Genomic DNA, 21,641 nt, shown 5'->3' with positions numbered 1-21,641 from the left:
TCTCAACATCGCTCAAGTGGGGAGGTTCCATTCACCATCAATAAGGTCCACCATTTCAATTGTTGCGAAAGGGAGCCGTCACAGCTAAGTTTGACACGGGTATAAAGGGTTGGTGGGGCACTCAGAGTGCGGTGTGGATGGTGTGTCAACCATAGGAGTAGACGAGCGAGCTCAGTGCGGGAACGCCTTTCGACAGGACTGAAGGGTATGTTCGTGACTACTACTCGAACCAGTTTAAGGGGGACATGTTGAGCAATCAGAGAAGGGACAATGGCCAGGAACATGAAAAGGCGGCAACAAGTAGGGTTTCAAAGAGGAGTTGCAATGTGGTGCTAAGGAGGGGGACCCATTATGCTAGCATCTGGCTTCATAGTTGGGCAAGCGTGTACAAATCACCTTAAAACTAGTTACATCGCAGATTCGATCAATGATCGCCTTAATATATATAAAAAAACAATGCAAGAAATCTAAAATATCAATACAAGTACAAATCACCTTAGAACTAGTTACATTGCAGCTTCGATCAACGATCGCATTAATATAAATATTTATCCGAAGCAATAGAATATATGAGTTAGCACTAGTTCGGCTTGTGATCCACTGATGAATATTTATTTTAGCAAAAATACTCATATGGTCTTCTAGATACTTCCGTAGATCAATTTATTGAAAGCAATTAAGAAGTTTTTGGGGTTTAGCTTAATAGAATAACCACCATCTTAAGAAATCAACTTAATAGAATAATGACAAATTAGGGAGAAGAGAGAATGAATAGCTTTTGTATTGCTTGATTATTATTCATCAATAGGTTGAGTATTTATACAAAACCTGTACTCATAAGATAGGAAACAATCTTCCCATAAGATATACCATATATCCTAATGATATATTCACTAAATCATATCTTAACATAAAATAAACCTAAATATATTCAGTAGGTTTTGTGTGTGGCTGGCCACACGGTGTGGCCAGCTAACATAAAAGTAACCCCTAATCAAGTAACCTCTATTGATGACCTAGTAACTAGTAACCCCTGACTAAGTAACCCCTCTGACCTACCTAGTAACTCTTGACCAAGTAACCCCTCCGACCTACCTAGTAACCTCGAACCTAGTAACCCCTCTGACCTACCTAGTAACCCCTCCGACCTAGTAACCCCTGACCAAGTAACCCCTCCGACCTACCTAGTAACCCCTGACCAAGTAACCCCTCCGACCTACTTAGTAACCTCTGACAAGTAACCCCTCTGACCTACCTAGTAACCCCTAACCAAGTAACCCCTCAAACCTAGTAACCCTTCCGACCTAGTAACCCCGGACCTAACCACCAATTCCACCACTAAAGCAGCACCAAATCACCAATTCCAACCACCACAACAATCAACCATCTCCCCTCTCACGCACTTCCAAAATCTATGAATTTGAATGGGTGCAAAATGACCCCAAAAATAAGTTGAAAAAGATAAAAACAAAATAAAAAGTCCTACCATATATATTTCCTTGATTGCTATCAAGTAGCTAGGAAATTGTGTTGAAAAAAAGTAGCTAGAAATGACGACATTGATGGAATGACGGTTGACGAGGGAGTACGAGTAGTCCAAGTAGTCCAGCGAATCTCCGCCCCCATTCCTTCACTCTTAACTTCTTCTTCCTCCTCTCAACTCCATTGTTAAACCACAACTCCTCCTGCTCTTTTCCCCTACGCAACCAAACAACCAGCAACAACAATTTCGACTTCTAATCCACTGGCAATTAGTGTTTCAGCGACCAATAATAATGATTTCGGCCATTAATTGCAACAATTTGATAAGGAGCATATTCGATTTTCGCCTAATTGAAAACCCATATTTGTGGTGTAGAAGAAAAGAGGAGAGAGAAAATCCAATAGCTATCTCGGGAAGAAGGAAAGTGGTGTACTGTATTTTTTTTTTTTTTTAAAAAAAAAAAAAAATTAAAAATTAATTTGTGGCCGGCCACACGGTGTGGCCAGCCACATATGAAAGTTTGTGAAATATATTATTCCTTTAATGATATCTACGGAAAATATATCACACATATATTTTCCGATAACACATATCTCTAACAAATAACCACCATCTTAGAGGTGAGATTAATTTATTAAAAGCAATTAAAAAAATTTTGGGGGTTTACCACTTGTAAAACACCGGTGGAAACCCCTACAAAGATTCATAATTGAGACTAGAAGAAAAGAGATGAAAAAGTAAAATTGAAAGGAGAAGGATGAAGGAAAACCTTCAAATAAATAGAAAATATCTAGCAATGGAGGCTAGAAAACCCTTTAAAGGAAAAAACTCTAGAGAGAACCAGAAAAACTCTAGAGGGAGCCTAGCTCAAATCGATTATAGCTGTGCTAAAAATTGAATACTTATGACTTATGAAAATAAATACGGAGTAGGATATATTTCATTTTTCTAAAAATTATGAGTTCCAAGTTCCTACTAGATACCAACATGCCACATTGGCCAAAGATCCATGTCCTTTTTTCCCTCTTTTTTGACTTAAATATGTCTAGTTTTCATATCAAATGGATGAACTCATGAACCCCAAAAAAAGTTATCCTTGAACAAAGTATAATTGTGAAAAATAATCCTTAAAAGGAGAAAAAATTAGCTTTATTTTATACATTTCAATATTTCATAATGAGAGAATATAAACATAATATGTACAATATCTTGTAATTTACTCCATAGTTTATTTGTAGAGACAGGTTTTGGTTGTGAGTTCAGAGTGTGTATTAATCTTTGCTCTTGGAATCAGTGTTGAATAGGAATCTTAGCATTTTCTTATTTGTTAAGTGGATCCATCATAACTCTCATTACCATGAATTAGGGAAAAGCATTTTCATCTTAACAATATATTATTCTTAATTATTTGTCTTTTTCTTTTTAATTATTATTTCTGATAACAATTAATATAACTAACCCTGCAACTCTACAGAAATCTGCATGGCAAAAGTGTACTGTCACAGAGATTGTTAAAGAGGTGAAATTTTTTTATATAAAAAAAAAATCAATCATAAAGATATAAAAAAAATGGTAAAAATAAATAAAAATAAGCAGAGCATCACTTGTCTTTTAGCTCCCAAGTGTGTCCATGTGCAGTTCTGTTCCCGTATAGTTAAACACAATGTAGCTAATCTGTTTCGGCCTTACTAGACGAGTAATTTTTTTTTTATTGGAACTTCACCAATGTATTGTATACAACATTTTTTATCACCGTAATACAAAGCCACTTTTAAGTGATATAAAGAGACTAAAACGTGTTATGAGCAAGTACAATACGTCCGTTGCATACACAAGAGTCAATACCTTAATAAAAAAAAAAAAGTTAATACTCAAAGCATGATTTAAAACAGAGCTAAACCAAAAAACACCCAAAAAAACCATTTACTTTCAGTCTCTCCTTTATAAACTTGGAAAAACTACATTCACCCACCAGTAATCAACCCTTTTCTCCCCCCTCTCTCTCTTTCTCTCCCCTCATTTCTTACTCTCTCTTCCTAAAAAACAAGATCCTTTCATTATCTCATTATAGCACAAAAATCCCAAAAAATAAAGAAAAAAAAATGGTGTCACCTGAAAGAAGTAGATCAATGGGAGAAACAACAACGACGATGACGACGACGAGTCCGAGGATCTCATTTTCAGCAGAGTTTATGGATGATGACAGTTTCATCTCCATAAGCCCAGGCTCGTCATTAGATAAAGATGACCAAATTGAAATCGAAAGGGAAATAGTTAAGAATGCAGCAGCAGAGTTTGAGTTTTTATCAGGTAAAAACAGTTTAGATGCAGGTCATTCAACAATGTTGACAGCAGATGAACTTTTCTTTGAAGGGAAACTCCTGCCTTACTGGCAAATCAACCATGCAGCTGAGAAGCTCACTAGAATCAACCTCAAATCGTCCTCGCCCGACGAGGACGATAACCCAAGCAACACTACCACCAGAGAGTCCTCCGGGAAAATGAAGCTAAAAAACAATAACATTACTACAACAACTTCTTCCAGAGATCAACAGGCGAATGCGAGTGCGATAATGCTGGGGAGAGACCAGCAGGAGCCGAGGATATGGTTTGTAGACGATGACCCATCACCAAGGCCGCCAAAATGTACTGTATTGTGGAAAGAGTTGCTTAGGTTGAAGAAAACAAGGTCCTCTACTTTGTCCCCTTCGTCGTCTTCCTCTTCGTCGTCGTCGTCTTCGAGTTCATTAGGAGATGCTGCTGCAATGGAGGAGAAAGAGAAGGAAAAGGAAAGTGGGTTAAGTACTAGAGAGAAGCATATTAAGAGGATTAAAAAGGGATTAGAGAGAACTAGATCAGCAAGTATGAGGATTAGGCCAATGGTTAATGTACCTATTTGCACTCAGAGTGGTAAGAGCAGCTCATTGCCTCCTTTGTTTCCTCTCAAGAAAAACAAGATTGATAGGTAAAAATTGGATTTTTTTTTTTTTATTTTTTTTAAATTTTAATTTTTATTTATTTTTAATTTTTTGGGTTTTTGGGGTTTAGTTCTCAATCAGCTTGTGAATCTGTAGGATTCTTGATTGATTATGTTCATGAACTTGTCTTATTACTTTTTTTTTTTTTTTTTTCAATTTTTTCCCGACCCCCCTTTATCTCTATTTCCACCCCCTTTTTCTCCCTTTTTTGGAGGTATATTATTTTTTTTCCACTTTTTTATTGATGTTATTCAGAAAATTTGGTTTTAGTGGATCTGATATCAGAAGTGAGTGAATCACTACCATGTACATGCCTGACATTGTCTATGTGTTGGATGCTATTCACAATTAATGTGTATTAATTACTAATGTCATTCATTTACTGCAACTGCATTTGATGAGCTTGACCAGAAGTCTAGGGTCTAAAAGAATATTGGAAATCTCAGAATTTTTTTGAATTTCTGTTCAGTCTCCTCACAATATTTGGAGGGGAAGTCAAAAGGTTACAGGAGACTGAATCTTAATCTTTGTTATTCGCTTTAGAAATGTTTAGTTGACCCTTAGAGTTACCGATCTTGGTAGAAAGGTGTAATAGAGAATGCAGGTCGAAAAACTCAGTTTTCCGGATTTTGATAAATCCTAGTTAGAAACAGAACAAGAGTCTATGGTAGAAGATTAGTCACTGCAGAAGTTCATATACACTTTTCTTTCTGAGAGCAGTCACTCTTTCAGAACAGTTCACAGACTATATAATGAATGTAAATTTGGCCAAAATCTCAGTTCTCAGATTTTTCCTGTATTACAAAATAAAATAGATAGAACTATACTGAGAATGTCAATGATTGACCTTGGAATAAATGGAGCATAAGATAGAAACATTGTTGATTGCAAGGTCTTTAGTGAATTGTCCTTAAATAAGCAAATATAGATGTTTGATTTATGGGAAAGGTGTTGTGTGAACTGTAAAGTGTAGTTTTCCTTATGCAGACAAGGCACAAGTAGATTGTACCAAAAGTAACTGAGTACATACCCTTGTTTTATCTACTCCCATAATCCAATAATCTCCTAAATGCTTTTGTCGATCCATCTAGGGCAAACAAATAATGTACTTTAGCTTTTAAATAGCTGTTTGGCCGGACACGAAAATGGTCCCGATGAGTTTAATTTCCAAAGAGTGCCCAACATTATTTGGTTGAACGTAGGAAGTAGATCTCTTGTAACAAGTTCAACTTACATATAGAGGAACTAGGTAAACGACTTATTCCGCTGAAAGAGTCAAACTTCTAAGGAAGTTGTATGTTTTCTGTCAACTAAACATTAGGATTGTCCACCTCTTAAGAACTTCAACTTCATATGTAAATCTATGTCTACTAAACGACCTCTAAGGAACTAAGTCTAGCAATCCATTGACACAAGTAACAACAGTTTTGTATGTCATGATTCTCAGGAAGAAGCTTTTGACAAGGGACTGGCTACGATAGCTTCATTTCTTCTGAATCTGACAACACAAAGCAACATTGATAGTACATTACATCAATTAGGAATGAGGGGTTAGTATCTTGGCAGTTCAAACCAAAGCAACTAGCTACTTAAACAAAAATGATCTAATTTGTTCAATTGTATTCCATGTAACAAACAGAAGAAAATATGAATACTTACAGAGTTACAAGTACACAAACGGGTATTAACATTTACAGTAATTACTCTTCAGCCGAAAATAGCGAAATTGAAAAAAAAAAAAAAATACTAGTATACGAACAATATCAAGTATTTCCTTCCTCCCTATGAGGGGCAGGGGACCATATACAGCTAAACAAAGTCAGAAGCACCTCTCAGAAAATTTTTTTTGTACAACAAAATGACAGCCTGACTTTCAGGCAGCATAGAGGAGCTTGTTTAATTATACCAAGTACTTCAAACACAGAAGCTTTTACTCATATTCAGACAACTAGTTCTGAGACGAAGAGCAGAAAATACCAAGAAGTTTCCAGCTGTATTTGAAGTTGCCAAAAAATGAATCAAATACCGTTTTCACATCGTAGGGACAGCCAAATAACATTCACTCATTGAGGACTAGGAAGGATCATGTATTCGGTCCAGCCGACTGTGAGAAACTGTTACCGGGAGTGAACCTGAAAAGCGGATCATATAAGATTGTTAGATTGAAAGATGAATGCACCTCAAGTGATTCAGATACGAAGATTTCACACTTACGAAAACTGCAGCCCGGGTTTTTGTAGAAGGCTTTTCGGAACAGTCCCATTTAGATTATTGTTCTCTACATGGCTGCAATGTAGAAGCATTATGTCATAATCACAAGGAAGGGAAAATTATTGAAAGAACCTCAAGAAATTAATAAATAATCACCACTAATACAAGTGCCATAATACTTTAATAAAATTTGAGCTTCTCTTATTAGATCATTATGTCCTTATTGAAATACCAAACTAGCAACACCTAAATTTTTCTGTTGACCCTAAACTAGTACCAACTCAGACCTTTGACCAATCTAAATCTCCCATGTGGAAATATGATTGGGACAAGATTGATTAAGAGGAGCGTCTAATACAGCATAAATTAGTTAAAAATGATAAAAGTGAGAAGGTAACAGAGAAGAAGTTAAGGCATAAAATTGATTAAGAGCACATCAACATATTTGCCAGACTTGGTCAACTATTAAACAGAAGGTAACAGAGAAGTTAAAGCATTTTTTTCAACACCATGCTCAATTAGCAAATTACACATCTAAGCAAATAGCAAGATCTTACTCTAATCTAGCAACAGTTCTCTGCACTTGGTCATAGGTCTCGTAGCAAGTAACTATATCAGTTTTGACCACCTAAACCCATTGAGTGGGCAAAATTTCGAATATCAGTACAATGTTCTGAATCAAAAGTATTGCCAATTGACAATATATGTGCACGTTTAATCAGGTGTAGAGTTATAATTGTGGTTTTGGGGTTAGAAATTGTATATTTGAATTAGACCTAGATGTAACTATGAGTAGGTCCTCTTGGAGCGGTGGATTGATGATTTGGTCTAATATAGAGCATACCTGTACTTTGCTTCCTTATACCTAACCAAAGTAGGACTAATTGGTAGGCAATGAGGTTTATAGAAATCATTTATGCAAGCATCAACTAGCACTGTTATACAACAGAGGTCAGCTACTATCAGTAGTATTGAAAGAGTGGAACTAGATATCAGCAGGCGACGGGTAAAAATGCAATGACCCCGGCCTTCAATCAGCCAGTCAGACTCAATCCAACCACGGATGAGAAAGGAATGCAGTCAGAAACCTCAAATAATGGTTGAGGCATACTGGATCTAAGCATCTGTCAGACCAGTAGTTTCTCATGCAGAACAAATTCCATGTGGCAAAAGTCGAAGGGAATACTAAGACAGGAAGAGAAATCATAATAGAGATGCCAAAATATTATTCGTGTCACAAATATCTGAAAACAAGTGGTTTTAGGTCCAAAGATATACTGAAATAGGCTGGGATATACTACTGAAAAACAGGCATGTTTAAGCAGTTAGTAATGGCCCAACCTGGAGAATCAATTGTAAAGGCATCCTGAATAATCAACCAACATTATGTTAAGAAAAATGACCAAGATGCCATTTGCACAAATCAAATTTAGTAAATGCCTTATCATAATTGTCACTCAGAAGTAACTTGAAGATTTGATGAATCAACATATAGAGAAGATTGGTTCAGTATATACTGATGTACTAGGTAAGCCACGTGGTACCCACTCCACAATAGCAAAGGAGGCCTTCATCTGAATTTTTTTTTACTGAATATATTGGTCTCGGATATAAGGAAACCAGTTATTAGTTGTAAGTGGAACTTGATAATCCATATCTAAAGTCAGAACTTATATACCTATGCAAAACTTAAATACCATTAACCATGTTTTTTCAAGGTGAATAACATAAGACCTAACTATACTGTACTATGTTAATTTATGGTTGAGTGGAATTGATGAGAGAAAATTGGTGAGACCTAAAGTTTGTGAGAGTAAGGTTGTAGTCCCTAATGGACATTTATAGTATGGGTCAGTCTATAAGGGATGACCTAAAAAGGCAAATGGGCCAAACTTAAAGGAACGGAAGGAAAAGGCATGATGAGGAATTCCGAATTCCTGGAACAAAGTCTATACAATATAACACTGTGCCCACCTGGACATCTTGTGAATAAAAAGAAACTAAATTCACGCGTTTTGGTTGAGCAAAAAGTTAGAGAAAGGAAACAATTCAATTGGCTTTTGGTTGAGCATTCCTCTTAATCTATGTCATTAATACTACGTACTCTTTTCCACATAATTTGTAGATGTTCTCATGGACGTGCATCTATGTCACCGCGTATTTCTCTCTCACAAGTAACTAACTACGAAGTACTTCAAAAATAAAGTATGCAACTGTATAAGATTAGTTAGTCTTCAGGGATTAAAGCTACAGATGATATAAAAACTTACAGTTCGTGCAAACTTCTTATTCTTGCAAGTGATGAAGGAATTGTTCCACTGAAGCGATTATTTTCCAAGCTCCTGAAAAAATGATAACATCATATAAGAGATATAAAAACACCAACTCAGCATACAGACACAAGTGAAATCCTAGTAATTAGTATTGAAAGTATGTTAAGTTGCACTAACATTCTATCGATGGAGCATGCTGTCACAATCACCAAAAATTTAACACATCTTTTATCATAATTCTATACATCCATAATCATCATCAGGAATACCAGATTTTGAGACATAGATTTGAAACATCCAGCACTTGAAGAAACAAACTCATAGATAAATAATGATTCCATGTTAAAAGTGCGCACACAAACATGCAAACAAGAAGAATAAAGGCTTACAATATTTTTAGATGATTCAATGTACCGAGCCTGGAAGGTATAGGTCCAGACAAGCTATTATTTCCAAGCATTCTGTCAACAGAATAAAACACTAGGATTAGTACCAACCTAAAAATGACTAGCAAAGTATCTTTAAGATCAGGCACCTACAATGTGTTTAATGCAGTCAAATTTCCAACTTCAGGTGCCAAGGATCCTTGAAGGCCCATATGCATCAGATTTCTGGTCACAAAAGAAAAGAGCAAGTGCCAATGAGAATAAGAGATCACTTAAGAAAAGTATGTTAAACTTGAACAAAAACTCACATAGATATTATGCGAATCCTTGTACCATTAGAGCACGTGATCCCAGTCCAGGAGTACCCAATTGGGAAACAAGGGTCACCACTCCAATCTTCAGGAGGGTTCAGGAAACTGCGTTTAATTGTTTCCAACATAATCACTGAGGCAAGAAACAAAAGTCAATAAGTAAATCTGAAAAATAACAATCCTCAAGCAATTTTCTATACTTTTAATCAATCTAAAAGAAAGAAAATTTCCAACCAGGTCACAACATACTCAGCTTTAAATGCATACAACAACACCTTTTCTAAACCAGGTCGTCCGAACTAATATTATCTAGGACATAAAATAATAAATATTTATCTGACATAGCTAATCAATCATTATCCTTTTTCTATTTCTTTTCAAATGTTGTTGTAAAATAAGCTCCTCCTTACTAAAACATAAGGTTGACATGTTTTAATTCTCGTGCTAGGTGAATTAATTGTGGTGTCTCCAGCTTAAGTTCTTTGGTCAACGATTTAAAAATAGCTTATCACCTAGTTACATGACACGGTTCTTAGGAGGAGGGGGCGATAACCCTTTCATAATTCAAGTACAAAATGAGACCACAACACTTGTAAATTTCAGAGACGTACCATCATGCACGAGAGTTTTATTCCCAAGTGGTAAAACATTAAAAATCTCCCCGCCATTGATCAGGGGACTAGCATCTGATCCATCAACTGGGGTAAATCTCAGCCTTGTCAGACCGTCTAGGGGCCATTGGGTTGCAAACACAGCCACACCAGATGGAGTCACACTCAGGTTACGAACATATGGCACATTATTGATGCTAATGTCAAATGCCCGCCTTGATGAGGCACGGTCATCAGCAAAATATAAAGCAATGTAGTATGTTGAGCTTGGAAGAGGTAAAGCAGGCCACTGAAGATCCATTGGTCCTGCAGAAACTGTTAAGTGGGTCTCGAAGATTTTAGCAGGTGGAAGATTCCAAAACCCAGAAACAGACACATTTGGAGCTCGAGCAGCAGCTTGGTGAGGTCCAAAAGGCTCCCAGAAGCGATCAAATCGATCATCTGGTGACCTGAAATCCCAAAATTATCAAAAAAATTAAGTTGAAGCAAAAGTATAAGCTGAGTTACATTTGATTACAAGTCTCCCTGTATTACAGGTAGTGTGCAACAGAAGTAACACTCGTGTTTCTAGGATTCTCTTAGTGGTATATCACTAGCCTAGGGTGATTTCCAACTCCTAAAATGATATGTTGAGTTAAACATGAATCAACTAACCCAATTAAGAGGCTAAGTAAACAAGTAGCCATGATAACACTACTCATTTACCAAGACAGAAAACATCTGAGAGGCAATCATAAAAAACAAAGGCATATAACATTATAGCCACTTTTCTAAAAATAAGTCAACAGCTTCAATGTTAAGATAACATGCAATTATTAACAGGTTCATCACCAACCAACATTCATAGTTTTAACTTTCACCCATAGAAAAGTTCTGAATTCCACCTGATTACAAGATTATACAGTAAGCCTATAACTAATGTCTTCTTCAAATCACTAATACACTCAACATTAGACACTCTCCCATTAATGTTTCAAATACTTTGTATTAAAATTGTAGTCTGTAAATGACTAATAAAACAAAAAAATGCTATGTAAGCTGCCAAGAAATTTCACCGTTTAAATGTTGACTTTCAATTAGCCTTTATCAAAATTTGTTATTAAATTATTTATAACTATCTCATAATTAGGTGAAAAAAAACATCCCATACCAGGTCAAAGCCAACTTTTCAACCACACCATTTTTTGTCAATTGATCCCAAAAAAGTATCAAGCAACCATTACACAAATAAAGCAAAAATCCAACAACCAAACACCTAGAAAGATTAACAAACTAGCTCAAACAAAAACTTAGACAAAACAATTCGAATTACACGAAAAATTGGTAAGCACTAACCTGACAGTCGATCTAGTATATCCAAAGTTATTCCTAGCAACCAAGCTCAACCCAACCTTTCCAAAATCAGTCGAATTGTAAACCGAACTCTCCAACAAAACCAGCTCAATAGCAGATATAAAAGGATCAGAATCAGTAAGCTCATTAACCCCAATACAAACACTCATTGTCTTTCCAACGGTTCGAAAAACCCCTTCATAATAAGATGTCATATTATGATCATATTCTTTGGTTGTATTAACCAAACCCCACAAATTATTATCAACAATTTGATCAAAAACAGGAGGGTTTTTCTTCCCATTAACCCCACCATAGAAATAAGTAGTCCTAACCAAGTAATTCGCATTACGAATCACAGGACCAATTTGGTAACAAAATTTCTTGTGGGTATTTCTCTCTTGCGCAAATGATCGAACACTTGATAGGAGTGGCAAAACCCCAGAATACGACACCGTTTTGTTCTCCCCAACAGAGATGAAATCCGAATCCGGAACCCATAAATGCCCTTCAAAGTTAATCACCGACGAACCACCGCAATTTATATAAAAACCTACAAAATTAACATACTATCAGAACAACAGCATAAATTATCATAACAATTGTAATGAAAATAATTCAAAGAGAGTACGATGCGATGCGTACTGTAAGGAGCGAGGGAGAGGGAGGAAGGGAGGAAGAGGAGGAGAAGGAGGAGAGAGAAAGACATGGCGGCGAGTAAGAGAGAAAATGGAGGTCAAGACATGAGAATGAGAAGGGGTTTTGGTTTTGGTGATCGGGAATAAAAAATGGGAGGAGAGAGAAAGAGTCATTGGAGAGGTTGAAGGAAGAAAGGAATAAGAGAAAGTGAAAGTTGGTTGAGAGAGAAAGGAATTGATGATTGAGGAGAGAGAAAGTGAATTGAATTGACTGAGTTAACGCGGGAAAAGATAAGTGAATGAAAGAACTAACCAGGTCAGCGTTTGGATTAGACGGCAGTTATTAATTAGGGAAATGGAACAGGTCAATTAGGGAAATTGATCAACGAAGTTCAAGAGTCTATTATTTACACCCGGATGTACCATACACCTAGAATTATTTGCTAATTCAATCAACAAATGAATTAAAATATTATTTGCTCATTTGTTGATTAGATGAGCAAATGACTCCTAAGTGTACTGTGCACCCGGATGTATATAAAAAATTCTTACAAAGTTCGAGCTATTGGAGAATCATCGAATGAGAGGAGAGAGAAGAGCGAAGAGCGCAAAGACGTAAAGTAGTGGTTTTTTGGGTTACAAAGTGTTTTTTGGGTTAAAGGTAAAAACTGTAAATTTGTTTCACTTTTTACACCGGAAATAAAATGGAGTAATATATAGAAACGATTTTTGTTACTTATTAACCAAAAGGATTCTATCGGAAATAGTAACTTGATTCCGTTTTCACCCCTACAAAAAATTCATAAGAAGTAACCAAACACCCTTTAATGTAATACTCCCTTAAAGTCTCACATTATTTGTCATGTTTTGATTTTTTTGCAATATTTATACATTTAATTTTAATTATATTTATTTGCTAATATAAATGGTAAATGTTACCGTAAATGTTGAATTTATTTTAAGGTATATTTTTCAAATTTTAATCTTTATTAACTTATAATAATGTAGGTAATTGTAGACACCCATTTGTGTCTCCCCAAAACCAAACCCAGTGATGAGTGTCTTTCGCGTCGAATCATAATCGAATGAAGTGAAAGTGTGGAAAGTTTAGTGATGCGGATAGTTTTAATTTCTTTTCTCTTCTCTCTGTTTTTGAAAACTTATTTTAAGAAAACAGTCAATCCAGTTTGGTTGGTCCATGATATGGGTCCAATAGTAGTGTAGTTGGATGGGGCTTGACAAGAGTTTTCCAACGATATATTATATGCCCAATTCCGATGAGTATTGAGGAAGTTATGGCCAATTACTAAGCTGGGCCCGGTTTGAGCCTTATATGCGGCCCAATGATCTAGGGGAGGGCCTAATATAGATTTATCATTCCTAATGCAATTAGGAATGATTTTAGTCTTCTAGATTTTTCTAGAAGGTTCTTTTCATTCCTAATTCAATTAGCATTGATAAATTGAATTTTGTTGACTTTTCAGAGTTTTAATTAAAATCAAAGAGCATTTTTGAAGGAAATACGATTTTATCCTCCTGTACGGTAATTTTTATCTGATTTTAGGAAAACGCGTAAATTTTCAGGTCAGCGCCAAACGCTAGCTGTAGCGCCTGACGCTAGCCTTGGCGCCAGGGTTAGCGTCTGGCGCCAATGGCCAGCGTTGGCGCCAACCTTGTTTCACATGCGCCAGACTCTGTTTTGATAATTTTATCTTTTTGGCTGATTTTCTCTATAAATAACGTCGTAAAAACTCCGTTTTCATGGACCTACAACCAGTTTTCATTCTCATTCTCTTCTAATCATTCACCAACTCTCATCAATTTTCTTGATTACTCTCTTTCTTCTTCTAAACTAGCTTTTTACATACAAAATTCCGCATTCACAAGATCCAGAGACACCTAGCCATATTCGAAGTTGCCTTCGTCCTAGACGTGAAAGATTTGATATTTCTGAGGATTTGGTCCCAAATATTTATTTCAATTATTTAATTTAATTGTTTTGTTTATTATTTTCCTTGAAGTTACTAACGTGTGTATTTTATTATTAGAAAGAGGTACGAGGCATTAAAGTAAGTGCTTTAATGGTTTTTATTGATGTTATGATGTAGAAATCATGTTTAGATTGTTATTTTGATTCCTAGTATCATGTTTAGGGAAAATGTTATAATATCAAATATGTTTATTATGATTTCTGCGATGCTTCCTGTGTTCTTCCTAATATTTATGATTATTAGTATCATGTTAGAGTTAAAGACTTGATTTTTTATTGCTTAGTGACATGCTAGGGTTTGTTATTAATCTTGTTAGTATCATGCCTAGGATCTTGCTATGCTTTAACATGATTATTATTTATTATTAATTATGATTGCTATTATGATGATTATTATTATGATTATTCTTTATGATTATAATTGTTATAATTATTGTTATGATTTATGATTATTATGTTGCTTGATACAATATTTATTGTTATTGCTTGATCACACCTTTTATGCATGTTTAAAGGGAATTTGTACTTGTAATCACGCTTAATAAAATAATTAATAATCTTATTAGGGTTAATTTGATTATAATTCAAGTGATCACCAATAATAGTTTTATTTGTGCATTAAATTCAACCAACATAGATAAGCAGCTTTAGGATAATCCTATTGATTGCATGTTAGTCAGAAAGCGCACATGAATACGATCAGAATAAAGTAGAGGCCTATTATTAGGGCAGGTTCAATCTCTTTTAGGTTGGATTTGTACCTTCATCCCCGAACCCTTATTTGGTTCAAGACCTTATGGAGTTGACGATTTTTTGGATCGTTGAGGGGTGTAACCTTCACCTTGTGAACGGTTTACAAGTTCCTAAAACTTGTTGGCGACTCTTATACTCTATCTTCTTCCCTTTTGGACGCCACCGTACTTTAGTGTATGATCACAGTGGGGCTCAAGCTACGGGATTAACGCTTGAAATTATTCCCTACAGTAATATAATTATATATTACTAGTTAAATTGTACATTGTTAAAGGTGTTAATTTAAAATATTGTAAACTTTTAATGTAATTTGGGACATAATTAGCAACTTGTAAGATCTGAGTGAGTAGTTGGGTATTTAAATATTATGATCAAACCGTCCTATTTTTAATCAAAATGTTGATAATATGATCAACAATCATAATATGACATCCTATAATGAGGGAGTAAAAAAAGGCTTGTAAGAGGCGGCAATTAAAAAATGAGGAAATGAAGAAGGGGGTCAAAACTTGAAAGAAAAATAAAGAAAAAGTGAGATTGTTGGTGTTGTCGTATGTTGGTAAGGTGTGAAAACTTGTGAAAAACATGGAGTCGGTTCATCTGTACAACGATAGTACTAAACATTAGTGATGCGTAACGTGGGCCGCCAACTATGTTGAGGAGTCGTGATATTTTGTTGGTATCCAACTTTTATTGTACAAATTCTTCTATAGACCCTAGTCCACCTATTTTAGATGAACCATTGCTAAACACATGCTTCTCTGAATTAAACACAGCTTCATTTTCCCCTTTTTTTTTTTTTTTTTTCTTCTTCACATGAGCTCTCTTTCCCTTCTTAATCTGATTGTCTTTTTTTCTTTCTCGATTATAATTCTTTTGTTTTTCAAATTCTTATTTCCTCTCTCCTCTGTTCTTTGGTTTTTTTTTTTCCCATTATATTTTCCATTGATTGGCTGCATTAAACATGACGGAAACCGTCAAAATTTTGGAAGTGATCAATCCAAGTTAGTTATTCTGAATTCATTGTGACCAATATTGATTTATTTTTTGTTTTTGAGATGAATGTGTGGATTTAATACTTGTTTTAATATTAATTGAATTTCTTGAAGCTAATCTAATCGATCTCAATCCATTATGATAGATTTCAATCAATAATGATTGATTAATTGATATTTTTTTATTGTTTTCATTAATTTGATCGATTAATTTTATCGATCTTATTAATTTGTATGAAATTTATTAATTGATTGTTTCAAAATTAGTTATATGTACCACGCCTATACTTTTGAACATTTACTAAAAAATTATGAACGATCAAATTTTGAACATTTAGTAAAAAAATCCGATTAAAACATCGAAAATTTTGAACATTTAGTAAAAATATTTGAACAATCGCATTGTACCATGCCCATATTTTTGTACATTTAGTAAAAAAAATCTAAACGATTGCAAATTTTGAACATTTAGTAAAAAAATTTGAACTGAACATCAATTTTTTTGAACATTTAGTAAAAAATTTGAACAATCGCAATGTATCACGCCTATAGTTTTGAACATTTTGTAAAAAAAAATTGAACAATTGCATATTTTGAACATTTAGTAAAAAAATTCGAACATCGTAAAATTTGAATATTTAGTAAAAATATTTGAACAATCGCAATGTACCCACCTTTAATTTTGAACATTTAGTAAAAAAATCTGAACAATTTCAAAATTTGAACTTTTTATTAAAAAAAATCTAAACAACGCAAATTTTGAACATTTGGTAAAAATATCCGAACAATTTCACTGTACCACTGCATGCCTTGAAATCGATTGGATTAGCTTCAACAATTCATCTTCATCACTACTTGTAGAATAATTTGTCAAGTTACAAAAAAAATGTGAAAAATGTTATGAAATTATTCACAAATTACAAAAATTTAAATAATTTTAACAAATTACAACAATTTCGAAGGAAATCAATAAACGAATTTAAAGAAATCTAAAGAAGTTTTAAGTTGTTCAGATATTTAATTACCTTTCTGGACCATTTTCTTGTTTATCTTCCATGGATATTTATAGAAGAGAGAGATAACTAGTTGAGCAATTGAAAAATGAAATGAAAGTAATAAATGAAAGCTGTTGTAGAGCAGAGAAATATGTTGTTGCAGTGAAATAACATAAAGAAAGAAACTGAATAAATTTTGAGAGTGTTTGGGCTGCAAGATATGAGGTTTGTAGTGTATATGGGCTCGGTGGTCCATCTAATTTAGATGGACCAGGGTCTACAATAGACTTATTGCTTTTATTGCCAGCATAAGTACTAGAGTTGTGAGTTTGTGACCCAAATCGTTAAATCCGACTGTTTTAAACTGATCTGAAAGGAAACTAAACCGTTAAAAGCCCAATTTTTGAAAATAAAAAACCAACCGAACCCAATAACCCAAAACTGAATAGAACTGAATTCGTGTGAACCGTTACTAATCCAATTAGTTATCAAGATAAACCTTCACAACCCCAAACTGAATACAACCCAAACCGATAATGTCTAAACCCGATAGTAAGCCGACCCACTTTAAGCCGGAAACCGTTTAAACCAAATTCGATAAACCTGAACTGGTCCAACCGACCAGACCGAACCATTTATAACCAGTAACCCGTTATGACCGAACTGTTTCCAACCCGTACTCGTTGAGACCGAACTATTTACGACCCATAACCTGTTGTGACCTAATTGTTTACGATCGATAACCAAGAACCTCCCTAGTAGAGTCGCCAAATTGTAGGCGTCGCTCGAAGTGCGCCTACGTTAGCATGTGTGAATATGCTTGACACTCATAGGAAGTGAGAATTGACATAATACGATTAGGGACAAGGAAAGTAGGGAGCCGCCAACAAGTTTTTAAGGAACTTCTAAACCGTTCACGGATCATAAAAGATAACCACGATTAAGGGACAACGAAGGCAACAACGATTGACCCGTGAAGGTTACACCCCATTCATAATCCATGAGATTACTAACTCCATATGGTTCGAAACCACAAAAGGAGGATCGGGGATGATGGTACGAAGTGAGTCATTGAGTCACATTCGCCCGTATTGGCCTATACTCGATTCTTATTGTGAAAAGTGATTCATGCGATCTCAAAGGCATACAAATAAAATATTCAATTTGCTCCAAACTATTATTAAGCTAAATTGGTTGAATATTAATGCAACACATAATTCTAAAATATTTGTGATCACTTGATTAAATAACAAGATTAAAAAGGAACCTAAACCGGTCGTCCAAATTATCTTATTAGGCGTGATTTTCAATTACATATTCCCTTTAAACATGCAATATGATAATCATAATAATAATAGAATAAACATTAATATTGGAAGCAATTTAACAATAAATTGTTAGTCAAATCGAATAATAAATAAACCTAATCATGATACTAGCAATATTAAAAAATAAAATAAGAGTAATTAAAGTAATTAATTACTCACATTCCGCGCGTTCCTTTAAATTGCTACATCATGAATAAACTGTCAGTAACTTCAATAAAAAATATAAAGCAAATGAAAATTAAATAAAATATATGTAGATTTGATTTGGTCCAAACCCTTAGTTACTTGTGCCTTTCACGCCTTGGTTTAAGGACGGAACCTCGGGTTAAGTATGGACTCTTTGGAGTGCTTAGGGGAAGAATGGTGTAATTAGGAATATAGGTTTAAGGCTTAGAATATGGGAGAGAATAGAATGATTTTTGGTGTAAAAGAGAGGAAGAGAGAAGGATTTGATGCCCTGAACTGCAGAAAGGAGGAGGGTATTTATAGGGAAAATGAGTAGAGGAAACACACGGAACCCTAAAAAGATAAAAACCCTAAAAATTAACACCGCAACACGGCAGAGAACACCGTGACATGGTGCCAGGCACCGTCAGATGGGGGAAAATCCCGCGACGCGGAGAAAATTGGAGTGACGCGGGACATATTTGACCTACGGGAACTGAAAACGCGTGAAGGGTTTACGCGGAAAAGACACGAGAAAGTTCCGTGACACGGCAGTGTCCACCGTGGCACGGTACAGTACATCGTGTCACGGTATGGGAAAATGAGGAAAATTAGATGGAAAAAGCACCGTGACACAGTGAAAAATACCGTGTCACGACAGCAGGCACCGTGTCACGGCAACAGGTACCGTGCCACGGTGGCATTTGACGCAAAAAAGCTTCGAAAATAGCGCTGTGACACGATGTAATGTACCGTGTCACGGCACTAGGCACCGTGCCACATCATCACGCGCCGTGACACGGTGCTTTTGCATTGTGCGTGGTAATTCCAGATTTTTACACGTTTTTAAAATTGCGATAACTTTTGATCCGTAACTCGGAATAAGGCATATAATATATCATTGGAAATCTTATCAAGTATAATTTCCAAACCAATTATAATAAGGTCAAAATAATTATTAGATTTTAAGATATGGCCGTTTTAGTGGAAGGGTAACGGTTTTGGGCCGAGTTTAGTGTTTTGCTCATATCTTTTTCGTTATAGCTCGGTATTGGGCTTATGATATATGATTGGAAAGATTATTTCAATTCCTATAAAAAAAATAATAATTGGATCAAAATTATATAGCCATAAAATCAGTTCAGCTCGGTTTTGCGATGTGGACACGAAAAATGGATAACAAGTAATGGTTTAGGGAAATGAGCTAGGAAATGGATTGGTTTATGAAATGTATTGGATAGAACATGGACTTAAGCACTCCAAATATTAAATACTTAACCCAACCAATAATGGAGGTGAAAGGTGTTCATCATCGGGTTTGGTTTTGGGGAGACATATTTAGGTGTTTATAGAAGCCCCCACTTTGACTGAGTTTGTGGAAACGTCAGTTTCAAAAACGATAGTCAAAGTAGTCGATAGGGACGGAGAATGATTTAAGACATTCTACGATCCTAAATCACTCTGTATACGCCAATACCTGCAGAAAAATATTAGTTCTACAGATAAAAGTGTAAAGGGATAGAATATGTATCTAACACCAGTGTATCGGTGACAAATGAGTTTGGTAGCTTCCTATGCTTGAAGGAATCCACCGGATGATGTTTCGCTGAAACACTTTCCATGCTTGAAGAAAGACGACTGATGAGTTTGGTAGCTTTCTATGCTTGAAGAAATCTACCGGGTGATACTTTCCATGCTTGAAGAAAGTCGATATATGAATTTAGCGGCTTTCTATGCTTGAAGAAATCCACCGGATAATACTTTCCATGCTTGAGGAAAGTCAACATATGAATTTGGCGGCTTTCTATACTTGAAGAAATCCACCGGATAATACTTTCCATGCTTGAGGAAAGTCGACATATGAATTTGGCGGCTTTCTATGATCGAAGAAATTCACCAGATGACACTTTCCATGCTTGAGGAAATACTTGTCTGATTTTGGCAGGTTTGATTGTCCCCGAACGTGGGCTATATTTGGTTCGCTTTCTCCCCGAACGTGGGCTGTAAATGGTTCGCTTGTCCCCGAATGTGGGCTGTAGATGGTCCGCTTGTCCCCAGACGTGGGCTGTAAATGATCCGCTTGTCCCCGGACGTGGGCTGTAAATGGTCCGCTTGTCCTCGGACGTGGGCTGTAGATGGCCCGCTTGTCCCCAGACGTGGGCTGTAAATGGTCCGTTTGTCCCCGGACGTGGGCTGTAGATGAGACCTGCAAAATAAAATTTGCCAAGGGACTCGTATATACTGTGATTGACTTGACCAACTAACTTGACCAAGTTTGACTTGACATGACATGGCATGTGTATGACTTGTGATTGTGTGTGTCTTGAGTGAGTGTGTGCACTGACACAAACAATTAAAAATGCAAAAGCAAAAATTTTTCGTCATTTTTGTCATGAGTGGAGGGTATCGACTTTCTCTCGAAAAAGAAAGACGTGAAAACTGAACTTTTATTCTCGAACTTCCCTCGAAATTAATGTATGCATGATGCATGTTGTTAGGCTAGGAGGCTAAGGACAATCACGTCATGTGACACGATAGATGAATGAACTTAAGTCATGGAGCTAAGCATCATATATGGTATAAAGAAACGATCTTGAACGTTACTTAGGTCTGGAAGCTAAGTACGTATATAGATGAAGTGATCGATGAGTATCGCATAATGAATGTTACATAGGTCAAGGAGCTAAGCACGATTTGCGATGTATGAAACCATGAACATTGCTTAGGTCTAGAAGCTAAGCAAGTATACAATGTCTCTTTTGATGTTGTCTTGAAAGATGACGAAACATGCGCAGCGTTGAAGTAAGATTTCATGATAGAGGGTTCCTAGAAGGAAAGGTGATATGGATATGTATGTGTGAGTGAAGTGTGTGAATGTGATACTAAGGCTGGCTGCAAGGGTTATAGTGATGGAAATATATGTGAGAAGAGTCAAAGATGATGACTCTTTAGTCTAGGTAGGATAATGTGATGTGGGTTCAAGCCCCCAAGTCTAGCTCTAAATAGGTAGGGGTAAGCATTGGATATTCATTGACTCGATCATGCATATGAATGTGGCCGCACCTCAATGTGAGGTTGCCTACGTATCCGTTAGGAATCAGGCCGAACGTAGCTCTAACCGAACCTTGCACAAGTGTATGTACACCTCAAAGAGGTCTTTCAAGGGTTTTAATGTGGTGAAGCTGATGGTTT

General features: G+C 35.8%; 2 protein-coding genes across 2 annotated transcripts; one reads left to right on the top strand and one right to left on the bottom strand.

Annotated features, from left to right (window-relative positions):
• Positions 1–3,633: 3,633 nt before the first annotated feature.
• Positions 3,634–4,766, top strand: LOC145632729 (uncharacterized). Its single transcript, XM_081685071.1, has one exon. It carries the CDS (start codon positions 3,634–3,636, stop codon positions 4,450–4,452), a length of 819 nt encoding a protein of 272 aa, XP_081541197.1. The 3' UTR covers positions 4,453–4,766.
• A 1,300-nt stretch (positions 4,767–6,066) lies between these two features.
• Positions 6,067–12,366, bottom strand: LOC145630585 (putative LRR receptor-like serine/threonine-protein kinase At4g29180). The gene is made up of 9 exons (XM_081682825.1): positions 12,231–12,366; positions 11,589–12,138; positions 10,254–10,702; positions 9,640–9,775; positions 9,485–9,556; positions 9,335–9,406; positions 8,943–9,014; positions 6,676–6,747; positions 6,067–6,593 (listed from the first exon to the last, which is right to left on the bottom strand). The coding sequence occupies exons 1-9, from the start codon at positions 12,292–12,294 to the stop codon at positions 6,545–6,547; spliced, it is 1,536 nt and encodes a 511-aa protein (XP_081538951.1). The 5' UTR covers positions 12,295–12,366; the 3' UTR covers positions 6,067–6,544.
• Positions 12,367–21,641: the final 9,275 nt, after the last annotated feature.

This window comes from Chenopodium album, chromosome 5 (assembly GCF_948465745.1).
Source record: "Chenopodium album chromosome 5, dcCheAlbu1.1, whole genome shotgun sequence".
Lineage (NCBI taxonomy): Eukaryota > Viridiplantae > Streptophyta > Magnoliopsida > Caryophyllales > Amaranthaceae > Chenopodium > Chenopodium album.
This window is presented reverse-complemented; position numbering and strand designations above follow the sequence as displayed.